Source organism: Perissodus microlepis, chromosome 5, assembly GCF_051167445.1.
Source record: "Perissodus microlepis isolate ML-2025 ecotype Zambia chromosome 5, ASM5116744v1, whole genome shotgun sequence".
In the NCBI taxonomy this organism is placed as follows: Eukaryota; Metazoa; Chordata; class Actinopteri; order Cichliformes; family Cichlidae; genus Perissodus; species Perissodus microlepis.
The window spans coordinates 3,480,784-3,501,103 of NC_140465.1; the positions used below are offsets into that span (position 1 = coordinate 3,480,784).

The window sequence follows — 20,320 nt, forward strand, 5'->3', positions numbered from 1 at the left end:
ACAGTCTCAGTGATATCCTGTCGATACTTTAAGAACGCAGTTGTTGCTGCAAAAAGTGAGCAGCAACCTGTCAGGTGCACCAAATGGACACAACATGCAAACAGCCAGAGCCATTTTGCACTTTCTGTCACAGTTAAGCTTAAGAGATCCCTCTAAACTTTCTTGGTCTTATCTTCAAAAACAGGAAAGAGGGGAAAAAAGAAGCAAACTTCTCAAAGCTCCTGGTTTCCCTTCTCTAGTGTGGCCTTTGACCTGTGCCTGGAAGGTCAGGCTGCCCCATCGCCCCTCTGCATTCCCCAGCTCTCCCCGACCCCGCCGTATGTCATTCAGACAACAATAAGGAAAGTCCCAAGAATTTGTGCTTTCAACAGTCACTACCCCCGTTTTCTTGGCAAACCAACCAAACCAATCAGTCACAAATATAGAGAAATGTTCCATATTTAAACATAAAGAGGAAACACAATAAAAGGCAATGAGAAAAATTCCCTCAGTTAGTTGGAAGGGCAGACTAGTGGTGAGCAGGGTACTTCTGCTTTACAAGAAAAAATTGAGGGTAAAGGAAGTGCAGAGTGCCATAAAGATGGGTTAAAACATAAAGAAAAGCAGTGGGTGGGGCACAAGTTTGTGTGAGTGTGTGCAGGAGTGTCTCTCTGACCAATGGGGCTGCAGGAAAGCAGCTGAGTTTCTCCGCCCTGTGTAAAACAGCCGGGCTCGCCGTGACAGCTCAGACAATATGCTTGTGAGGCACGGAGGAAGAGGACAGCACGCAGACTTTCCACACACACACACGCTTCACTGAAACTGCGACCCTCGGCAGACGGATTTATTTCTCTGTGTGGATGCAGCTACTTCCTTAACGATCATGGTGAGTGCTGCAGCTGCTTCTGCGCTTCAACAGTTACTCAGCTTTTACTTTGTAATGCAGCATCCACCCTGTTGTGTCCTGCCGTCAGAGGAATGTGCCTGTAGACCACCTGCTCGGCTTTCGCTTTAAGCCGCGGTGTCGGCTACCACCTATTTCTACACACACCCCTGTGACCTGCTCTACTGTAGGCTGTAACCTGAGTCCATCCTGACACAGAGCTGAGAGGGAAACTCTAAGAGCCTCATTAACACAAAAGCCTTTAGAAGTTGCTCAGCCGCAGATAACTGAGGATGTGAAGCTGGATATACTCAGAATGATAAAACCAACACACACAAGCTCTTAATATTCAAACTATCATCTGATCACCGAAACTTTACGTACTGTGGAAAATCAACTTTCGTGGCTTGATTGCATTGCAACCTCAGCTCACTCATCAACTACGTGTTACAAAAATAGTTACTGCAGCAACTAATGCAGTGGTTTCTAGATATGTTTGTGGTTTTCAAGCCCAAACACTATGATTGTTTCGAATAGGGCTGCTGCAGCTTCAGAACTTAATGATTATCCTCATTTTAAAGAAAATCCCTATAATATTATCCTAATATCGATAGTAAATTACAGAAAATAAGTGTTAGTCAAGTTGTTGATTTGTTTGTTGTCTTTTTTGGAAACTGATTAAACTCCAATACAAGTGAATGATGAGTCAGTAACCAGAACTGTCATACGCACAAAACGAACAATTACACAATCATTTATTATTGTAACAGCTCAGGTTGAGCAATTTGGAGGCAAAGTTAGAGGAAAGGCTGAGATGGGTGAAGATGGAGCGGTCAGGCAGGAGGAAGACCACAGAGGAGGTTCACAATGTAGTGAAGGAGGGGATGCTGGGATAGGGTGAGATGGATGCGGACGATCTCCTGAGAGGATCATATGTGCATTATGACACAGTGTCCTCCATTATCATTTTATTGGAGCCTTTATTTTGTGTGCCTTTATTGTGAAAGGCAGTCACTGTGACATTTGGGAATATGCTGAAAAAGTTAAAGTCTACAGAAATCAAACTTGGTGGAGGGCTTATGCACACTTTAATACTGTAATACCTTTTCTGACACACACCCGTTTTCACACCTTGGCTCATGTGATTAGGTAGAGGATCAATAGGGGGTCAATGACCCTCTTGGGGACACGCCCATAGGGCTTAAAATCTGGGGCTCTCCACCAATCGCTCTTAGAACTGAAGAAGCTTCTCGAATGAGAGGTGAAACGTCTTCAAGGAAACTTAAAGAAGTCCAGACGCTTTTCAAGCTCCTTAGACTACGATGAGCTGGATGACTGAGAACCTTCACAGTCATTAATATAGGCCACACCAGTTGGGTAATGAATCCTACCATTTCCCACCGTATCACGGTTGTCATCGTGTATTTTCACCATTCTGCCTCCAGAAACGAGTGTTTGTTGAAGCACTCTGAGAGTTGCAGATCAGGGGAGCACTGCGGCCAACAGCAGATGTGGAAAGCATTAAAGTGAGCTGAGAATTCTGCTCCAGTTGCTGCGTTGGACAGTTCTCAGGCCAGTCAGTGTGTAAGGTCAGGTGGTAGAAAAAGTTTAAAAACCTCTATATGATGAATGAAACAGCAGAGCGCAATCTTCCCAAACCCTATCTGGAGTTACCAGTGGTGGGAAAGGATATGCATCATTCTGACAATCCCCAAGCGAAGCAACCAGTTTGACTGTGCTCATCTTATTCATTTTCCCTTTAAAAATACTGTCTGGCTTGGCTGATGACTAACTCTGTTTAAGCAATCTAACTTCCCTTACATGAAGGTTGTTTTATACCCGATCCATGCCTTTATCAGGATGCAGAAAGCTATTTTGGGCCGCCTAGTGTGTTGCTTAGTGTCTGTTTTTATCATCTGAGAGCAGTAGTCAGTGCACAGTCACAGAGGTTTACACAGCAGGAGGCTGGTGTGGAGAAGTGGCAACAACATCACCCACAAAAGGAAGCTGATCTAAGTTTCTTGAGCTAATTTAACCCCTGTGATCTTCAGTCATGCGTTTAACTCCTGAGGACTTTTGAGGAAATAATTAATAAAGTAGGTAACTGGATCCTCCTCAAACTGACTACAGTACTTACTAATTACTACAGTAATGATAAATGAGTGGATCCAGCTCATTTAGTGGGAGGTTTATCTGAAAACCATAGCTAACAGATCAAGTTGTTCAAGTTTGTAATAGCAAAAAGGTAGTGGTGAAACAAAAAACAAAAAAACGAACCCATCAGCTACAAACACAAGGAGAATGCTCATGCTCGCTCATTCCTTACATGGCTTTTTTTTCACATGTGAGGGAATTTTATTATGTCTTCCAGCTTATTGCTTTGGTTTCTACTCCCATCAGTGAGGAGCAATAAATAAAAGCTTCACTGAGCACACAGTGTGTTACTGTATGAGCTAAAGAGTTAGATGTGTTTATGAAGTCGTTTGAGGCCAAATTAAGTTTCTCTCACAGCTTGCTGAGCTCCCCCATGTGACCAAAAAACAGCTTATGCCACTACTATAGAGATATTATAGTAGCCAATGCAACAGCCCTACCTAGATGCACGTACTGTAAATTGCAATGTTAAAAAATAATTTTAAAATTTCCGAAATGAAGTGAAAAACAAAAGAATGTGAAGAAAAAGACGCTATAGCAGACGCTCAGATATCAGATGTATTAGTGTTGGGCTGTACTTTAATGTAATGGAAATTTATACCACAAGAGCGTAACTGAAGCATCCTAAGTCGGACAACAAATACTTGTTTATATAGAGCCTGACTGATAGAGAATTTTCAAGGCCAATACCAATATTTGGTGATTTCAATATTCAGATATACTGGCCTACATTTCATTTATCTTTAAGACACAGAGAGTATAAATGTCTGCCGTCATAAATGTCAGCAGATCAGCCAACATCTAATATCAGCCTGCCGATAAAACAGCAGATTTCATTTTTTAAATCAGACCTTTGAGTTTCTCTTCAAAAGTTTGTTTTGGCTTTTTGAAACATTATCATCTAATACAGTGGTCTCCAACCCCCGGAACAAGGACCAGTAGGTCCGTTAGTGGTTTGGTACCGGCAGTGTTGGGAAGGTTACTTTTAAAATGTATTCCACTACAGATTACAGAATACATGCCCCAAAATGTACTTTGTAACGTATTCCGTTACGTTACTCAATGAGAGTAACGTATTCTGAATACTTTGGATTACTTAATATATTATCATGCTTTTTACAACTACACGAATGTACTATTGCTGTGATTTATTACTATTACTGAAGGTCCGCGGCTCCGAACCGTAGTAAAGGGACCTCTGGCTAATACCTCGGGTTCGTAGCCGAAAACTAGCTTTACTTTGTTGTCTGGGTCAACTTTGCTAGCCAGAGACAGAGAGAGGCGTTGAAAGGCTGCTCCAACGGAGCTTATTGTTTCGGAGGAAAACACGAACACAGCGTACAGTCGAGTCTTAATAGCTTACTTACAACTGGGCTCATCAGGCACTCTTCTTGGCTGCAGTGGTTATTATTATGTTTACATGCTTCCAGCTCCCGTTTCTGCTCGATGACAGCTCCTTTTCTCCCTCCTCGCGCTCACAGACACATAACGCAGTCCATTCTCCCTGCAGCACGGACTACACTGCCCATGAGGCTACATTCTTTAGGGCTATGCAATGATTGGGGCTATGCCTGTAGCATTCTGCCTATTAGCTTAGCACGACAACAACAAAAACAAAAAGGCGCTCTCTCACCCAGGAAACACAGTCGCAGAGAGCGCGTCATCCTGTAACCATGGCAACCGTAACGCTGCCGCCTGGAACAACAGAACAGCTGTCAAACAAAACCCAAACAGTCCTGACCCGCAACAATATGAAACAGGGAAGTACCGCCGTGTAATCCATTTATTTCAACAAAGTAACTGTATTCTAAATACCACCTTTTTAAACGGTAACTGTAACGGAATACAGTTACTCATATTTTGTATTTTAAATACGTAACGGCGGTACATGTATTCCGTTACTCCTCAACACTGGGTACCGGGTTGAGGCTCGGGTGTGAAATTTATGGTTTTCAGGGTTTTTATCGGTTTTTATCGTTTTTATCGTTAACTCGGTTTCCCTGGGTCTTTTCCCGTGTGTTATGAATAAATCTTCTTTTTTTGTACCGGTACTGGTTTTATGTTGTTGTATTTATTTATCTGCAACACCTTAAAGGCCGGTCCGTGAAAATATTGTCAGACATAAACCGGTCCGTGGCACAAAAAAGGTTGGGGACCGCTGTTCTAATGAACTGAATATAATGTTAATTTCATAGAACACACAGGTCTCATGAACTCAAGATTGTATAACCTTTGAGGTAAGTATGTCAGTAGTATAGTGAGCGCCCCCACATGCTCCCTAAACCCTGTGGCTTCTGTGGTATAAAGCTCATGTTAAAGATATATTCTGTCATTTAAGTCCCCCGGTGGGGATTTTTGTAAATAAACTGAGCTATGTTTACTTCCCAGTGGCCATACTTGAGCTCATGAGATCATTCTTGATTTAGGAAACAATATTTTAGTTCCTCAGTTATCAGTGAAGTCACATATGAAGTTTACTACATTTCTGCAAATTTCACCACCAAAGAACATTTAAGTAATCCTTCTGTTTGCATGCACGTCTCTCCCTTTTCGTACTCGAGTGCAAAAAGTAAAGAAAACACGTCGATAACATGAAATGTGAATGTTTGACACCCAAGGGCTACTGCAAAAATGAGCTGATACGGTCACCTTGCTCTTCACTACTGCAACTGTACTAACGCATCAAAATGATCCCAAAGAAAAAAATATGTTGAGCAATCCCGTAGTGAATATCTTTAGTGAGAGAAAATGCAGAAGATGAGCATGAGGAAGTGTGACTATAAATACAACCAGAGTGCAAGCAATGAGATAAGTTCCTGTCAGGGAAACAGTGGGCCTGCAGCCCGAGTGTTATCTGTAGAAATACTCCTCACTTTGACCAGCCTGTCAACCACTGTTCATGCTACACCTCTGCAGATGAAAGATGCATCTCACTGTAGTGCATTTGTAAAGCGCTATACAAATACAGGCCATTTACCATTTACCATTTGTAGTCTGTATCACAGGCGCACCCTCGCTGATTTTGAGCACAGCCCCGCTCTTAGCGTTTTGGTCATTTTAACACTTTGGTTTTTCAGATCCACAAGTGGTTTAGACATGAACTGCTAAGTTATCAGGTCTTTAACTTTAAGCTTTCTAATTAGAACGTTTGGTTTGCAAGGTACATCTAAAAACTGTGTCTTTAGACACAGATCGCGAAAAGCTGTTTGGTGCTGGAGAAGGCGCTGCTGGAGAAGCATGATATTCTTGATAACTTTGAATCGCGTTTTAGGAAGTTGCACTCCACAAAAACGGCTCTCCTTAAAGTCACAAATGACCTTTCGATGGCCGCAGAGAGCGGTGACTGCTCAGTCCTTGTTCTATTGTCCATATGAGGCTTACTGTTTGTACAGCATGTTCTTGTGTAGACCGTAGCTCAGCCTTTGATACCGGATTTCCAGATCTGTCGTGAAATGGTTCATTTCAATTCTGGTGAATAGAACACTTTTGGTGTCAGTGGAAACCTTTTGGTCAGATGTAGCTGAATTTTCATGCAGTGTTCTGCAAGGATCTGTTTTAAGCCCCTTGTTATTCTCATTACGTATCCTGCCATTAGGCCTTATTATTATTAGTTTTAAAATCATTTCCTATCATTTGCATGCAGATGATATCCAATTGCACCTCTCTTTTAAACCTTGTAAACTGGATAAACTATCTGTTCTAATGGACTGACAAACAGTTTTCTGCAGCTTAACACAGACAAGACTGAGTGTTGCTGCAGAGAGCATCAAGCCCCAAATTAGACAACATCTGGGTTCTTACTCGTCCACAGTAAAAGCTACTGCTCACAATCTTGGGTCAACTTTTGATCAGTCTTTGACTTTTGATGTTCATATCAAGTGTGTGACTTGCTTTTTCTATTTAGGTTTTTTTTGCTAAACCCACGACTGACGTCTCCAAAGGTGAATTGGAGATGCTTGTTTGTGCCTTTTTCTATTCCCGATTTATTATTGTTATTGCTCTTTTCTCTTGTCTGTCAAAGACTTCGCTAAATCACCTTCAAGCTGTCCAAAATGCTACAGCAAGGTTTTTAACTCACACTCATAAATTTACACTCACTCTTACATTTACAGCCTTACGAGGAGAGGCCCCGACTCATCTCATTGAGCTACTTCACCCTCATCCTCCAAACCAGATCCTTAGATCCAATATTAGTGGTCTTCTGGAAACAAAGTGGGATCATGCTTTCTAAACCTTATCGCCAAAACTGTGGAACAGTTTCCCTCCCCCTCTATGCACCATTGACTCTGCGGCTTCTTTTAAAAAACAGCTGAAAACACAACACTTCGTAAAAGATTCTTGTCTTAAAAAGTGCTGTCTGAATACATTTTACTTACATCTTTTAATAAGTAGTGAATTAAGTTCAACCATGTATCTTAATGTAACAAAGCCAAGGCCTATTAGCTTCTCATCAGTGATCAGCTGGTAGTTTCTCTTTGCCAGCATAAAAGGACTTTTTTTGACAACACTCACTGACCAATACTCAGATCAATGGAAAAATCCAAGGAAGACAGTGAAGATCTCAGAGGGAAAACTGCAGATTGACACAAGTCTGAAAGGTCTCTTGAGCCATTTCTAAACTGCATATTTTAAGATCAAACAACAAATAAATAAACAGATACAAGTTGTTCGGATGCGTCACCGCTTTATTGAAGACTCACACCTAACCACACTTGAAGGGAATCCAAAATAAATTCACACTTGAGCACCCAATTCTTGTTTAGAGTCATTTAATGGTTTATGCTGTACAAACAGTAAGCCTCATATGGACAATAGAGAAAGTGCAGTTTTTGGCACTCTGGAGTTGGCTTCAATTTTCAGCCACAGACGCTGCGCTTGTCAAGTGAAGCGTAGCAGAAAAACCACATCAGCAGCATCGAATTTCCAAATGGTGTAGTTTGTTTCTTATGTATCCGCTTTTAATTTGTAAAAGGAAATATTTTGTTTCTTACTAGTTTTAATCCTGAGATCAGGTTTAACAAAAGAATTCAATAGTTATTCCATCAGTAGATTTTTCTGTCGAGTATTGAAACTTTAAATGTCTCTTTTCTTTAGTTCAGTCATAGATCAGTCCACCAAAAGCTGCTTGGAAGTTTTCATTAGTTGAGTTTTTGACATAGTTCTCACCAGTTCCCATACAGGAAATACCAGGGCAGCTGCAGCGAGTCGGTGTCACTGCCACAGAGTCTGTGTTGACCTCCTCTTGGATGTGTTTGGGTTGGGGGAAGGTTGACAAAAGTGATTTTCCACGAAGCACATCTGAAGATCATCTAAGATTTGAAAAAGTGATTGACCAGAGACAGATTCCACACGTTTCAAATGATAATTTATGGGGATATTACACTTTGCTTTTTCCTCCTTCTGTCTCTATCTGCGCACACACACACAAACACACACACAAACACACACACCGCCCCCACCAACACTGTCTTTGTTTCTGTGGGAAATTCTAATATGTCATATTTACAAGCTGACTTCCGTTACACATTAAAGACAGGAGTTGATCTCAGCTATGTCTCATCTCCGGCACTGCACTCCCATCACTCTGCCTGGGAAAAGAATTTTTGTTTCTTAAATCCTAGTGCATCTCTGGTCCTGTGTGACAGATTTGCATTGAAGGTATAATGGACGAGGCTTTGACCTGACCCCGAGTTCGTGTCTTGGTCAACCAAAAGGGGGATGTTCCCACACTAGGAACTGATCCTAAGCTTGTTCATGTTCCACTGGCTCTAAAGGTACACACTACCACATAAATACGACTTGCACGATGCTCTTTGGCTATACAGGAAGAAAAGTTCCAGTTATCTTCCCAGTTTGTAGTACAGTTACAAAATACCCGCTGAATGTGCGTCACTGGTTACAAAATACTTTGGCAGTAGAATTATGAATAAACACAAGAAGCAACGAGTTTCTATGTGAACTCTCTCGCAGCCTGTGACGGACTGCATTTTGACCACTGTGACCTCACTAACAGTTTCTAATAGTAATGAAGATTTGTATCTTCATTTGTAGGAAACCGAAGAACTTTTACAAAAAGTAAATGGATCAAATGAAAACATTGGCCTTGTTAGAGAGGTGAGTTTCGAGAAGTCCAGTAATGGGGCATTGGAGAGCTCTGAGACAGGCTGGTCTTTCTGAAATCCCCTCACTACTGCAGATGACTGGCCTTCTTTGACTTAGTTTTGCAAAATACCTCTTCCTGTTAAAAAAGAGTTTGTCCTTCCCACAGTCACCATGTGCTTGGTAGTCAAAGACTCAAAGGCCCAATCAACATGACTACAAAAATAAGCCCCTCCCTCCACATGGCACAGCTTTAAGTTCAAGTTGCACACATCATAAGAGTTTCATTATTTGTGTAACTCATGGTTCTACTTTGTGAACCTAAGCCTAACTTTATTGTGCAGTACAAATTTTCACTATGAACCAATTTTTTACCCAATTGTTTTATACTCTGCTGATTAAAAACAGGTTTGGGTTCAGATATATGACCTGTACTTTTTGACCTAGCTGTCTGTCATTTGTGATTAATCATGCTAAACCTGGTAGCATCAGCTATGCAACGAGTTGTTTTTCCGCATGTGTCTTACAGAGTACTTCAATGGTGCAATGGCAGTACAAATTATGGTTAGCAAGCCAATCAAAAAAATAAGGGAGCTAAAAAGAGGAAGGAAAGAACAGAGCCGTGTACGCCAAGACTGTTAGCAGTGTTGTCACCGACTTTGCAGAGTGCAGGGTCTGAATGATGACGTTATGATGACCGAGCAGTCTGTGCTTTCGTTGTTAGAAACGACTGAATTGTTACCACCTATGCAGTAAATATGTGCTCATATTTTAATATGTGTGTGTATACATGTATACATGTAGAAGCTGGTCGATTATACATAATTGACTGTGAAATTCTATAACTGAATGATCTGTTTGTGAGGACTTGTGGTTTATGAGTTTCTTTTGTTCCATTCTTGCAGTTGTCTTTGTTACATTAGCAAGGCTACACCTGTTTTGGGCTTTTGAACGGCATCGTTGAAGAAGAGTTTATAGCGTAAGCTAAGATCAACCTCCCTTCCCTGACCGCTGACACCGGTTGTTGTCCGAGCTCTGTGTCCATCCTAAGGCCCATCACAGAGATGTGAACATGTACCATTTGTGTCATATATCTGTGGAGTAACATCAAGAAGTTTCCTTTCCTTGAACTACTTCAATCCTGGACACCAGGCTGTTTGCTTAAATAAATCTAACATGTTACCATTTTGAGACAGTGGCACTGTTTCACATTTAGTCATGATGCTTCCTGGCATGACAATGACTAAAATAAATGCGGCATTTTTGTGCATTGGTATTGCTGTTGTTGACCTTTTAAAAGAGGTACAATGACATCAGTGTTACCAATTCACTTTCACCTTTTTAACAACACATTAATCTATGCAATTAATACAACAGAAATAAACGCATCATTTGAAACGTGTCATATTTGTTTTTAATCCAGGACGCTCCGTGAGGTGAGGTTTGGAACAAGACATTTTATCTTTAGAGCGCACGATGTACAACCGCTACAACTCGTTGGCTTCTACACCTGACTTTTAGTAGCCACTCCTTGCGTTGGTGAGCCGGTGAGCTGATGTTAATTTGTGAACAGGACAGAGAAGAGATGGGAGAGGCAGAGGCAGCTGTCCAGCTGAAGTGCTGAAGCCCAGCTGTCCACGGGCATGATCTGCACAAGCAGGCGCGTGCAGGAATCCAAAAGAGTCACAGCTGAATCTGACTTTGTCACTATATTCAGGGATCAACACGCAGACACAGAACCACGGCCACAAGGCAAGGACGGACGAGTGCATGTGCCCCCCGAGGACGAGTGACCTATAAATGTCAGACGGCGTGTCATTCAAATAAGGGCTATATATGAAATTTGGCCACCGACAATTAGGTCAGTCTTTTTACGTGCATTCATGGGTTATGGGTGTTAAATATACAGAGTTTGGATAGTTTATAATGAAGCTCAGCAGTTGTCCTCTCAGGATAATGTGCATGATTATTATAAGGAGAAAGTACAAAGTAGATCGCAGTGGCACGGTGCCTGACTGTCATCGGACCCTGTGTATTTCACTTGCATGTCTGTAGCATGACCCCGAGGATTAGGGAGTTTGCTGAGGCTTGCTGCATGTGTCTGTGTGTGTGTGTTGACAGGAGGCCGTGGTCTGCTGTGGTCAGTGTGCAACACAGGCCCGCATCCCAACAGGTGCTGAGCGTGTTGGTCTCTGATGTTGAATGGGCTCTTTGTTTCAGAAGATTCACCCTCAGAGAGAGGGCAGAGCCAGCAGAGTACCCCTGCCCCAACCTCTCCCCGCACACAGAGTTATCAGCGGGAGGTCATGTCGGTATTTGTTTATCCCAACGTCTGTGCAACTGTGTTTGAGTAACCCAGCTATCCTTCATTATACGTATTAGCTTTAAAGATCAGGAGTAGGTGTGAGCAAACAATTTAATAGCATAATCTGCAATCTTCGAAGCTTTTCAGAAGATTTTCAGTCACAAGCTAGTGGGAAACGTCTGATGCTGAGAAATTACACCACCAGAAAGACCCAAAAACTGCACTTCCTCTAGCGGTCATCTGACTCTCAAAAAGCGAGTCGATTCCCATAGACTCTAATGTTTAAACAGCATTGAAAAGGAGGTTACAGCAGTGGCAGTGGTATTTTGTGATTTTTACAGAAGGTATGAAAAATGTTCCTAATCAGTGTTAAAAGGATTAATATTACTGCTGCGTATGTTTCAGATCATAAGCTCATTTTAAATACTTTATATTCTGTTTAGTGTCCAGCATTATATTCAATAAATCATCTGTTTGTAATGGCTGACCTGTGGGCATCATGTATCTCTGAAAATAAACAGAAACACAGGCCTGATTTACTGTTTAAAAACAGTAAATTAAAATATACAAATAAAAAAAAATAAAATCAGCTGAATTAAAAGGCTCGAGCAGTTTGTCTACAGTGAATATTATTGAAAAATGAAGGTAAAGTGTGGGCTGGTTAAACGTGTTTCATTCAGTCAGCTAATCTGAAGGTGCTGCTGAGCCGTGCCTGTTTATTACACTAGACCAACAGCTTTCCTTGTTGAAATGCTAAAGAAGTTAACAACTGATCTTCTCTGCATCACATATGCTGACCGAGCTGTTAAGTGAGAGAAAAGTCATCTCTTACACATCACTGAAGCTTATCTACTTGCTAATGCTAGCTGTGTTTCCACACAAAGCTCAAATCACAGCTGATCTCAAAGTAAGGGCTGATCCAGCAGCATCCTGTCTCACATGCTGGTCTCCCACCAGTTTACCATGGAAACCCAGAAGTTTATGCACAACCTGCATGACCACCAGAAAAAAGTTGTTCTCTATTTTTGTTTAGCTCAAGTCAGTGTTAACTAGAGACTGATATGATGGTTAAAATATTTTAAGCACTGCTGTATATACGGCCAGTCCACTTAACTGCATCAACGCTTTCCTGAGTTTATGGGCTAAATCACAAATTCTGCATGATAACATTTTAAAAAGGTTTATCTATGGTTTGATAATTAGTTAATGACTTGTGAGAGACATTAACCAAAAACACTCCTTTTCACTCACATGCCTTTTTAAAAAAATCTTTCAACTTAAAATCTTCGAGTCTTAAAAACATGATTTAAGACACAACCCAATAATGTCAGTAGCAATGTTCACGTCTTTGCTTACAGGCAAATAAATAAGTGGTTTGGCTCTCCATGCTCCTTTCAAAATTGTCGAAGTGAATTAAATTTATAGATGAAAAAGCCTTTGATATGCACGATATTCACAAGAATTGAAAACAGAGTTATGAGCTAAGTTAGTGCCTGCACTCTCTTTCCTCTTTTGTGTTGGTGGCTGCACACCATACCACTATTTGCTATGCATTCAACACTGCCCATTGGTTTTGGTTTAGGTGTGTGTGTGTGTGTGTGTGTGTGTGTGTGTGTGTGTGTCACATCTGTGTTCTCACACTGAATGTCTCCCCACAACACGGCTGCCACAGAAAACAAGGCTTAAGCTGCAAGAAACTCTCACACACCACATGTTATATATACACGTCACACATAGAAGAGCTGGGTACTTTTATGGAATCGAGAACTAACGATGGCTAACAATGCTTACCAATGCTTGGCAGTGGTTTAACTACAAAACATTCACAAGACCCAGCAGCCCTTCTTCTTTTAGAAAGTGCAACTGGGATTCAAAACAAGTTTAGCAAAATGTATCGCCTACAAGAGGAAGCTTTTCTATTTTTCTCTCGATAGGAAGTGCAATCTGGAAGTGAAAGCAAAGAAATATGTCATTGAAAGAAGTTAACAAGTTAATTTATCTCTGAAGTCTAAGTTATTACAGGTAATAATCCTGACCTTCACCATTTCCATCATAATAACTCATCTTAGTTTCTTTTCCAACTATTGGTAATCGGGAAACAAAACGCACGTATAAGTGATACATATCAGAAGCTGTTAACAGCATTTTTTGCTTATTCCTAAAACACAGGACTATGGCTAGCGTAGGGTTTGCAGCTGGGCTTGGCATTGTTGCCACTGAAGAATTAGACCTTCAATCGGGTTATGATTTTTTTCCCTGTGAGTCTGACGACTGAGTTCGACTCACATTTTGCAAGAGGAAATACCATTATACGTGACCACAGCCTATTTCCTGTGTGGTAGAACCACATGCAACCTTCTAACCCTTATTTCATTTGTCTCTCTTTTTTTGTTGTTGTTTAGAACCAATTAGCAAAGGCTCTGTATGACAACACAGCAGAGTGTCCAGATGAACTGGCCTTTAGAAAGGGCGACATCCTCACAGTGATAAATCCAAACGTGGCTGGAACCAGCGGGTGGTGGATGTGCTCTCTGTATGGACGACATGGCCTGGCACCTGCAAACAGACTAAAGCTCTTACCGCAGATGGTGACACCAGCAGTGCATGAAGTGCCCAGGTCAACTCATGGTAAAACTGATGACAGTGTGCAAAATATCTACCAGACACCCAGCATCCCCAGAACCACCAGCAGTCCTGCTTATGAACGCATGGACATGATCTACAAGGTCCCCTCTGCTCACTTATTGGCTTCAAAAGGTCCAGAAGCACCAGGATTTATGCCCAGCACAGCAGGACCCGGAGCACACAAGGTACAAGTAGTTTTTTTTTCTATATTTAGAAAATTATTATTTTGCAGTTTTTGGAAAGGAGCTCGTTGTAGCTGATAGCCAGTCTGTTTGTCCAAGGTCAAAGTCATTCATGCTTCTTAGGAAGTGTTAATGCTCATGATTAGAGAGGTAGAAATGTTGTAGAAATGAAACCCCTGCTGACAAAAGAGCTTGCAGATGGAGACCAGGGGCCTCTCCATGGGGACAGGCATGCAGCACTGGGGTCTTTATGGGCCTGTAAAAGCCAAACAGACACAGACTTCAGACACTTTTAACTGCAAACAGCAGCACATGCTGACAGGGACCCCAGAAAAACAGAAGTGTCTGTACGGCTGCCTTTGCAGCAGAAGGAGGGGGGATATATTCCCGCATGTTCACCATTTCCTCTCCTGCTCCAGGGAAGTCCTGTTTCTCTCTACAGTAGCTACCTAATTGTCGCTGAACAGCATGGTTTTCATTACAGAGCTGCATTAATTGGCAAGGTGTATGAATAATAGCACTTTCAACAGGCTTCAGAGCAAACACTGTCCCCATAAACGTGTTAACGCATGTGTCAGTGGGGGGAAAGTGGCTTTGATCAAAGCAGAGCAAATGCTGCCAGTCAACTCCAATATTACAGCCTGACTGTTTTGTCTGCAGCCTTCATCCTTCAGTACAGCATCCAGTCCAAATGGGAAGATGTACGATGTGCCGAACCAACCAAAAAGAGCTTCCTTTTACACTGTAAGAATGTCTCAAAGTCAAGATAACTTTAGATGATACTATTTGATCGGGCTTTGGTCCGACAGCTTCATTTTCTTTCTAATGTGCTATTTGCAGAAGACAACGCCTCCTACACCGATGCCACGAATGCAAGTTCTGGAGAAGGGCCTTAACTCTCCGGAGACTTTAATGTGTAGCAGTCCAGAAGACTCTTATGTAAGTTTCAGATGTTTTAGAGGATTAATTTCTCCAGAAGAGGATAGAATAGAATAATCCTTTAATTGTCCCACAAGGGGAAATTTGGTTGTAACAGCAGCCAGAAAGACACATATACAAACAAACAGTACACAGGACACAGAACAGAATCATACACAATTTTTTTTCATACATATTTACATCAAGAACAATGGTTACTATAAACAGAGTACTGTACAGTTATTAAATTAAATAAAATTAACTACAGATAAGAGGCAAAGCCAGGTTGTAGTGCAAATCGGTTGATTAAATTATTGCAGTTACAGTGCAGATGTAAACATCTATGAATGCTGGGAGCAGTTTTGATTGTTAGGGCCACTGAGAAAAAAAAGTGAGCACATCTTTTTTTTCTTTTCCAGAATTCTGAAAAAAAAGGTCAGAATTCCGAGATTAAAGTCAGAATTCTGACTTTTTTCTCAGAATTCTAGAAAAGGGGAAAAAAAAGACGTGCCCACTTTTTTCCAGTGGCCCTAATCCTCTTCCATAAATTTCTCTACCAAGTCATTCATTTCGTAATATCTTTCAAAGGTTAATATGGTTTAGATTTGGTTAATGTCCATCCTTTCTATAAAATTTTCACCTGTTTGGAACATGAAGCCTTTTACCAAAAAAAAAAAACCAGAGATGTAAAAATGTATGAAGATTTCTTTTGAAATCTAATATTTTGTAACATTTTTTTTCCTTTGGCATTTGGCCAAAACAAAACTAGCATGGTAGATGTTAAGAGGTTAATGAAGCAAGGACTGGTGCCTTTTATAAATGTGGTCTGTTATTATTTTTAAATACAGAAAATCAGTCAAAACATCAAAATTAACCTGCCTGTTACTCCTTTGTCTAACAAAGTACTGCTGATTATCATGGTAAGGACATAGATCTGACTTATTGCACTGGGATGTTAGCAGCAAATTTTTGGGGTCGATGAAGTGCTAATGTGGCCCTTTATGAGTCAAGTTTGTTCCTGAACATCCAAAAGATGCTTCATTGGATCGGGTTTGGGAAACAAAAGTCCCAGGGCACTAACTCAACTGTCAGGTTTCCCGCAAAACAGATGTAGGACTTGTACTTTAAGTGTTGAACAACTTTGTTCTTGTTCACAGGTGTATCCGGTCCCACCACCCCCTTCTCAGGAGCCAAATTATGACATCCCCATTCCATCAGCCACAGAATCCCGAAATAAAATGATAGATGGATACAACACCCTTCCCAGTTCTCGCAAACCTGAGTTGATCTATGATGTGCCAGTGGGACCTGAGAAACAAAGTCCATCCCGTGGCATCTCTGATACCTTGTCCAGCAAATCAACTTCCAGGCAGATGTATGACACTCTTCCAGCACATCGAAAAGAAAGTCCACCTATATTGCTTTATGATATACCCAAACCAAAATCTCCCGATATCCAAATTACAACAAAAGTATTACCAAAAGATTACAACAAACTTCCAACCCTGAAGCCTACAGAAGAGTCTGTATATGTGGTTCCAGCCAAGGAGGAACACCTCATCCAAGGTGTCACCGATCAGCCCAATGATCAAAACCCCATAGAATGCAGGGGTAACTCAAGCAATGATTTTGAACTCCAAAGAGTGCGTCTGCAGCGGATGAGGAACTTTCTGGTCTGTACAACCTTTCACGGCATTCAAGAAAGCGGGCAAACTGCATTGCGTGAAGATGAGCAAGGTCGAAACAAGCATCTGTCTGCAGCAGATAATCAAAGAATCAGCACGGCCTCCAGCTCTTCCAACAGCTCCTGTGACTCTCTGGCCCTGAGCTCCTCTTCCCCCGAGCTTCTGCGAGAAGTAACACTCGGTCAGGATGAGGCGTGCCGCAAACTGCTGGACTTGCAGGAGTCTGTTTGTGAAGCTGTGCCCAAACTCATGCATTTTGTCAGCAGTCATTGGAGGTGTAAGGAACATCTGGAGAAACATCTCAAGGAGATCAAAGAAGCAGCAGAGTTGATTGTTTGTTCTCTGACAGGCTTCCTAAACTTTGCCCTAGATGTTAAAGGAAATGCCCGTCGTTTGACTGATGCCAACCTGCAGACCAGGCTCTTTAAACAGCTTTCCATCATAGAGGATTCAGGTGTGATTTTACAACAAACAGTGAGTAATCTGAATGAGGCCAAATGGCCTCTAAATAAGCTCAGTCAGGAACCGGGGAAGGTCCAGACACCTGACCAATTGGAGCGCTTTGTTATGGTGGCAAGAACTATTCCAGACGATGTAAAGCGCCTAGTATCGATCATCAACGCCAATGGCAAGCTTCTGTTCCGAACTCCTCAGAGAGATCAAGAGTCTGTAAACACCACGGATCCTCCAGAAAAAAAATGTCCTGACAAAACCAAACAAGAAGGGGACTTAGCTGAGGATGACAATGATTACGTGGAGCTGCAGGTATCAACTTCTGCTCCTCTGTCATAATATAAAGATGACTTTTTAGCCACAAGAAACCCATGCTGCATACTTATTAATATATTGCCTTTGAATTTTCCTCAGACTAAGAAAGAGGAAAACAAACAGCGGGAAGTGCAGAAGGAACCTAAAGAGAATGTCACACCAAGAACAGAGACGACGAAGGTATGTCTCCTCATTAACTGACACAGTCCTGTACAACAGACCTTTTTAATTTATAAAAGGATTTTAGTCTGAAGCAGACAAACCAGTCTTAGAAGGCTTTTATTTACCTTTATTCTTTTTCTCCCCTGCCCAGGCCAAGCAACACTCCTCCGACTCTGGCAGTGGCACCGAAGAAAAGCAATTATCTTCCATGTCAGAGCACTGTAGACTTTACTTTGGCGCTCTCCAAAAGGCCATTGGTGGATTTGTGGGAAGCCTTCAGGATGGCCAGCCACCAGAGAAATTCATCTCACAAAGTAAGCTGGTGATTATGGTGGGCCAGAGACTGGTAGACACTTTGTACAGGGAAGCCCATCGTAAAGGGTCTAACCAAAGACTCCTGTGTAAGAGCAACCACCTGTGCGCTCTCCTGAAGCAGCTAGCTGTGGCCACCAAGAAGGCGGCACTGCACTTTCCTGATAAGCAAGCTCTTCACGAAGCTCAAGAGTTCGCAACGCAGCTGGCCCAGAGAGCACAGCACTTTCGGCTATCGCTTGATCTCTGAGGGTGAGCCCACAGTATCAAGCGTACAGATCTATGTGAAGAGGAAGGTTTTATTCATCAGTCATGTAGCTTCTTTTTTTAATCATGTTTATAGTGTACAACATCTGAGCCTAACTATGCTGTTGCTTTTGCTGATGAATGCAGGTTGCTGTTTAAATATTAACAACTGTAGAAAAAAGCCGCCGGCACAGGTTATTTCAAAAAGGTATTGCATTTGTACTAAAAGGCAGTATCAATATAAATTGCACATTCAAGATGCTGTAATTAAGCCAATGTTAAAATGCATTTTAAGTACAGAGTATAAAGTATTTTTTTCTAGACTTACGGGAAATGTATATTCTTTGAGTTTTGTTGGTTATCTGTGTTTTTCTTCATTGTTTTTTTTTACTATATTGTGTATGGAATATATTCCTCAGAGTAGCATGTTGTTACAGTCTACTTTTTGTTAATATCTATGTAAATATTTCAAAAAACATTTGTTATGCATTCCCAAAATTTACTTGACAAAAGACTGAGTACAACATATGTTGAAGTTCTGTTGATATTGAAATAAAAACACAGACACACACAACTGAAAACTTTATTTTTCTGCTTTGTTAAAGTTATAGAAAATAGATTTTTTAAAAAGGGACTGGAAATGAGAACATTGCACCCCTACAAACTGTTCCGCTGGCTAGCTTAGTTCTTGGTATTGAAATGATGCTTTTGCATGAGATCAAAGGGGAAGATTTGTATTCTGTTTCTACCTGTTTGCCTGGATGTTCTTTTCAGTACTTCTGTTTTATTTATTTTTTTCACTCGCTTTCTGTGAGCCAGTTAGCCTCTGTTTTCTCTGTTTTCAATTTCTGTGGTATTCTGTCATTCAGTCAGCAGAAATTCCTGCAGGGCCAAGCATGCAACAAAACACTCTGAGGGGGATTTACCGGCCATGCATTAGCCCTTTAAAGCATGAAATAAATGTCAAAAAGGTTAATGGTATACAGTTAGTGTAAAGGTGAAATTAAATACATGAATATCATTTATATGTGATAAATATCATTAGCTTAAATTCAGATTCAAATATAACTCTAACCATGAGCACCACAGCCACTGAACACCAGCCCACCACAGTTCTTTACTGAAAATGTACGCAGTACACCAAGCTAACCTGTTACTCCTTCGCGAAACTGCCGAGCGTTTTCATGCGACTGCTGAGTAAGGCCTCAGTTTGTTTTCTGCAGGACAGTTCGCAATATGAAAACAACTTCACATCATATACAGATCTGTTATCTGATTGAAAACATCAGGACATTACACGTAAGCTTTAAATTTCCACTTTATCAAATGTCACTGAGCAGTCCTTACCTTACCAAATCTAACCTCTCTTCTTCCGTCCTGTCTTTCCCCTCTCTTGACTCCATCTCTGAGTGAAGTTAGCTCTCTTTCTCCTCTTTCCCTGTGAAACACAGCTGCTGGACCTTTAGCAACACATTGTGTGACAAACTGCACACAAACAGTTTGTGTGTTTGCTATTAGCAGATAGAAAGGTTACATTTGAAATGACCTGGCACTTACTCCATTTATGCTCTCTCCTATCTGTAGCGCTGGCTAGAAATTCTAGAAATCTGCACCAAAAACGAGGTTCCAGATCCACTTTAATCCTCACAGTGGTGTCATAAATCAGTTTGATGTCTGCAGGCTTCCAGTGATGGCAAATAAAAACTTCCCTCTAATGTGTTAAACCTAAAGTAACAAGCTTGTTTTGAAAATGTGGGGAGTAGAAAGTAAAGATATTTGTTTAAAAATGTAGTGAGTGAAGTAAAAAAGTTTAGAAATGAATAAAAACTCAACCAAAGTACAGATAATTCAGAAAAGTCTACCTAAGTACAGTAACAAAGTATTTGTACTTCATTACTTGCCCTCTCTGTGAATGTGTTACACAATCTTCCTAAAAGTATCATCCCAGCTAATTCAGCTCAAAATCAGACGCTGCAATGCTCAGAGGAACTGCAACAAACTC

The 20,320-nt window shown here is 41.2% G+C and overlaps 1 protein-coding gene across 1 annotated transcript; it reads left to right on the forward strand.

Annotated features, from left to right (window-relative positions):
- The first annotated feature begins 33 nt into the window (after positions 1-33).
- On the forward strand, positions 34-18,882 carry cass4 (Cas scaffold protein family member 4). The gene is made up of 7 exons (XM_084927418.1): positions 34-865; positions 13,823-14,230; positions 14,888-14,971; positions 15,068-15,166; positions 16,303-17,595; positions 17,698-17,778; positions 17,912-18,882. The coding sequence occupies exons 1-7, from the start codon at positions 863-865 to the stop codon at positions 18,320-18,322; spliced, it is 2,379 nt and encodes a 792-aa protein (XP_084783544.1). The 5' UTR covers positions 34-862; the 3' UTR covers positions 18,323-18,882.
- The last annotated feature ends 1,438 nt before the right edge of the window (positions 18,883-20,320 follow it).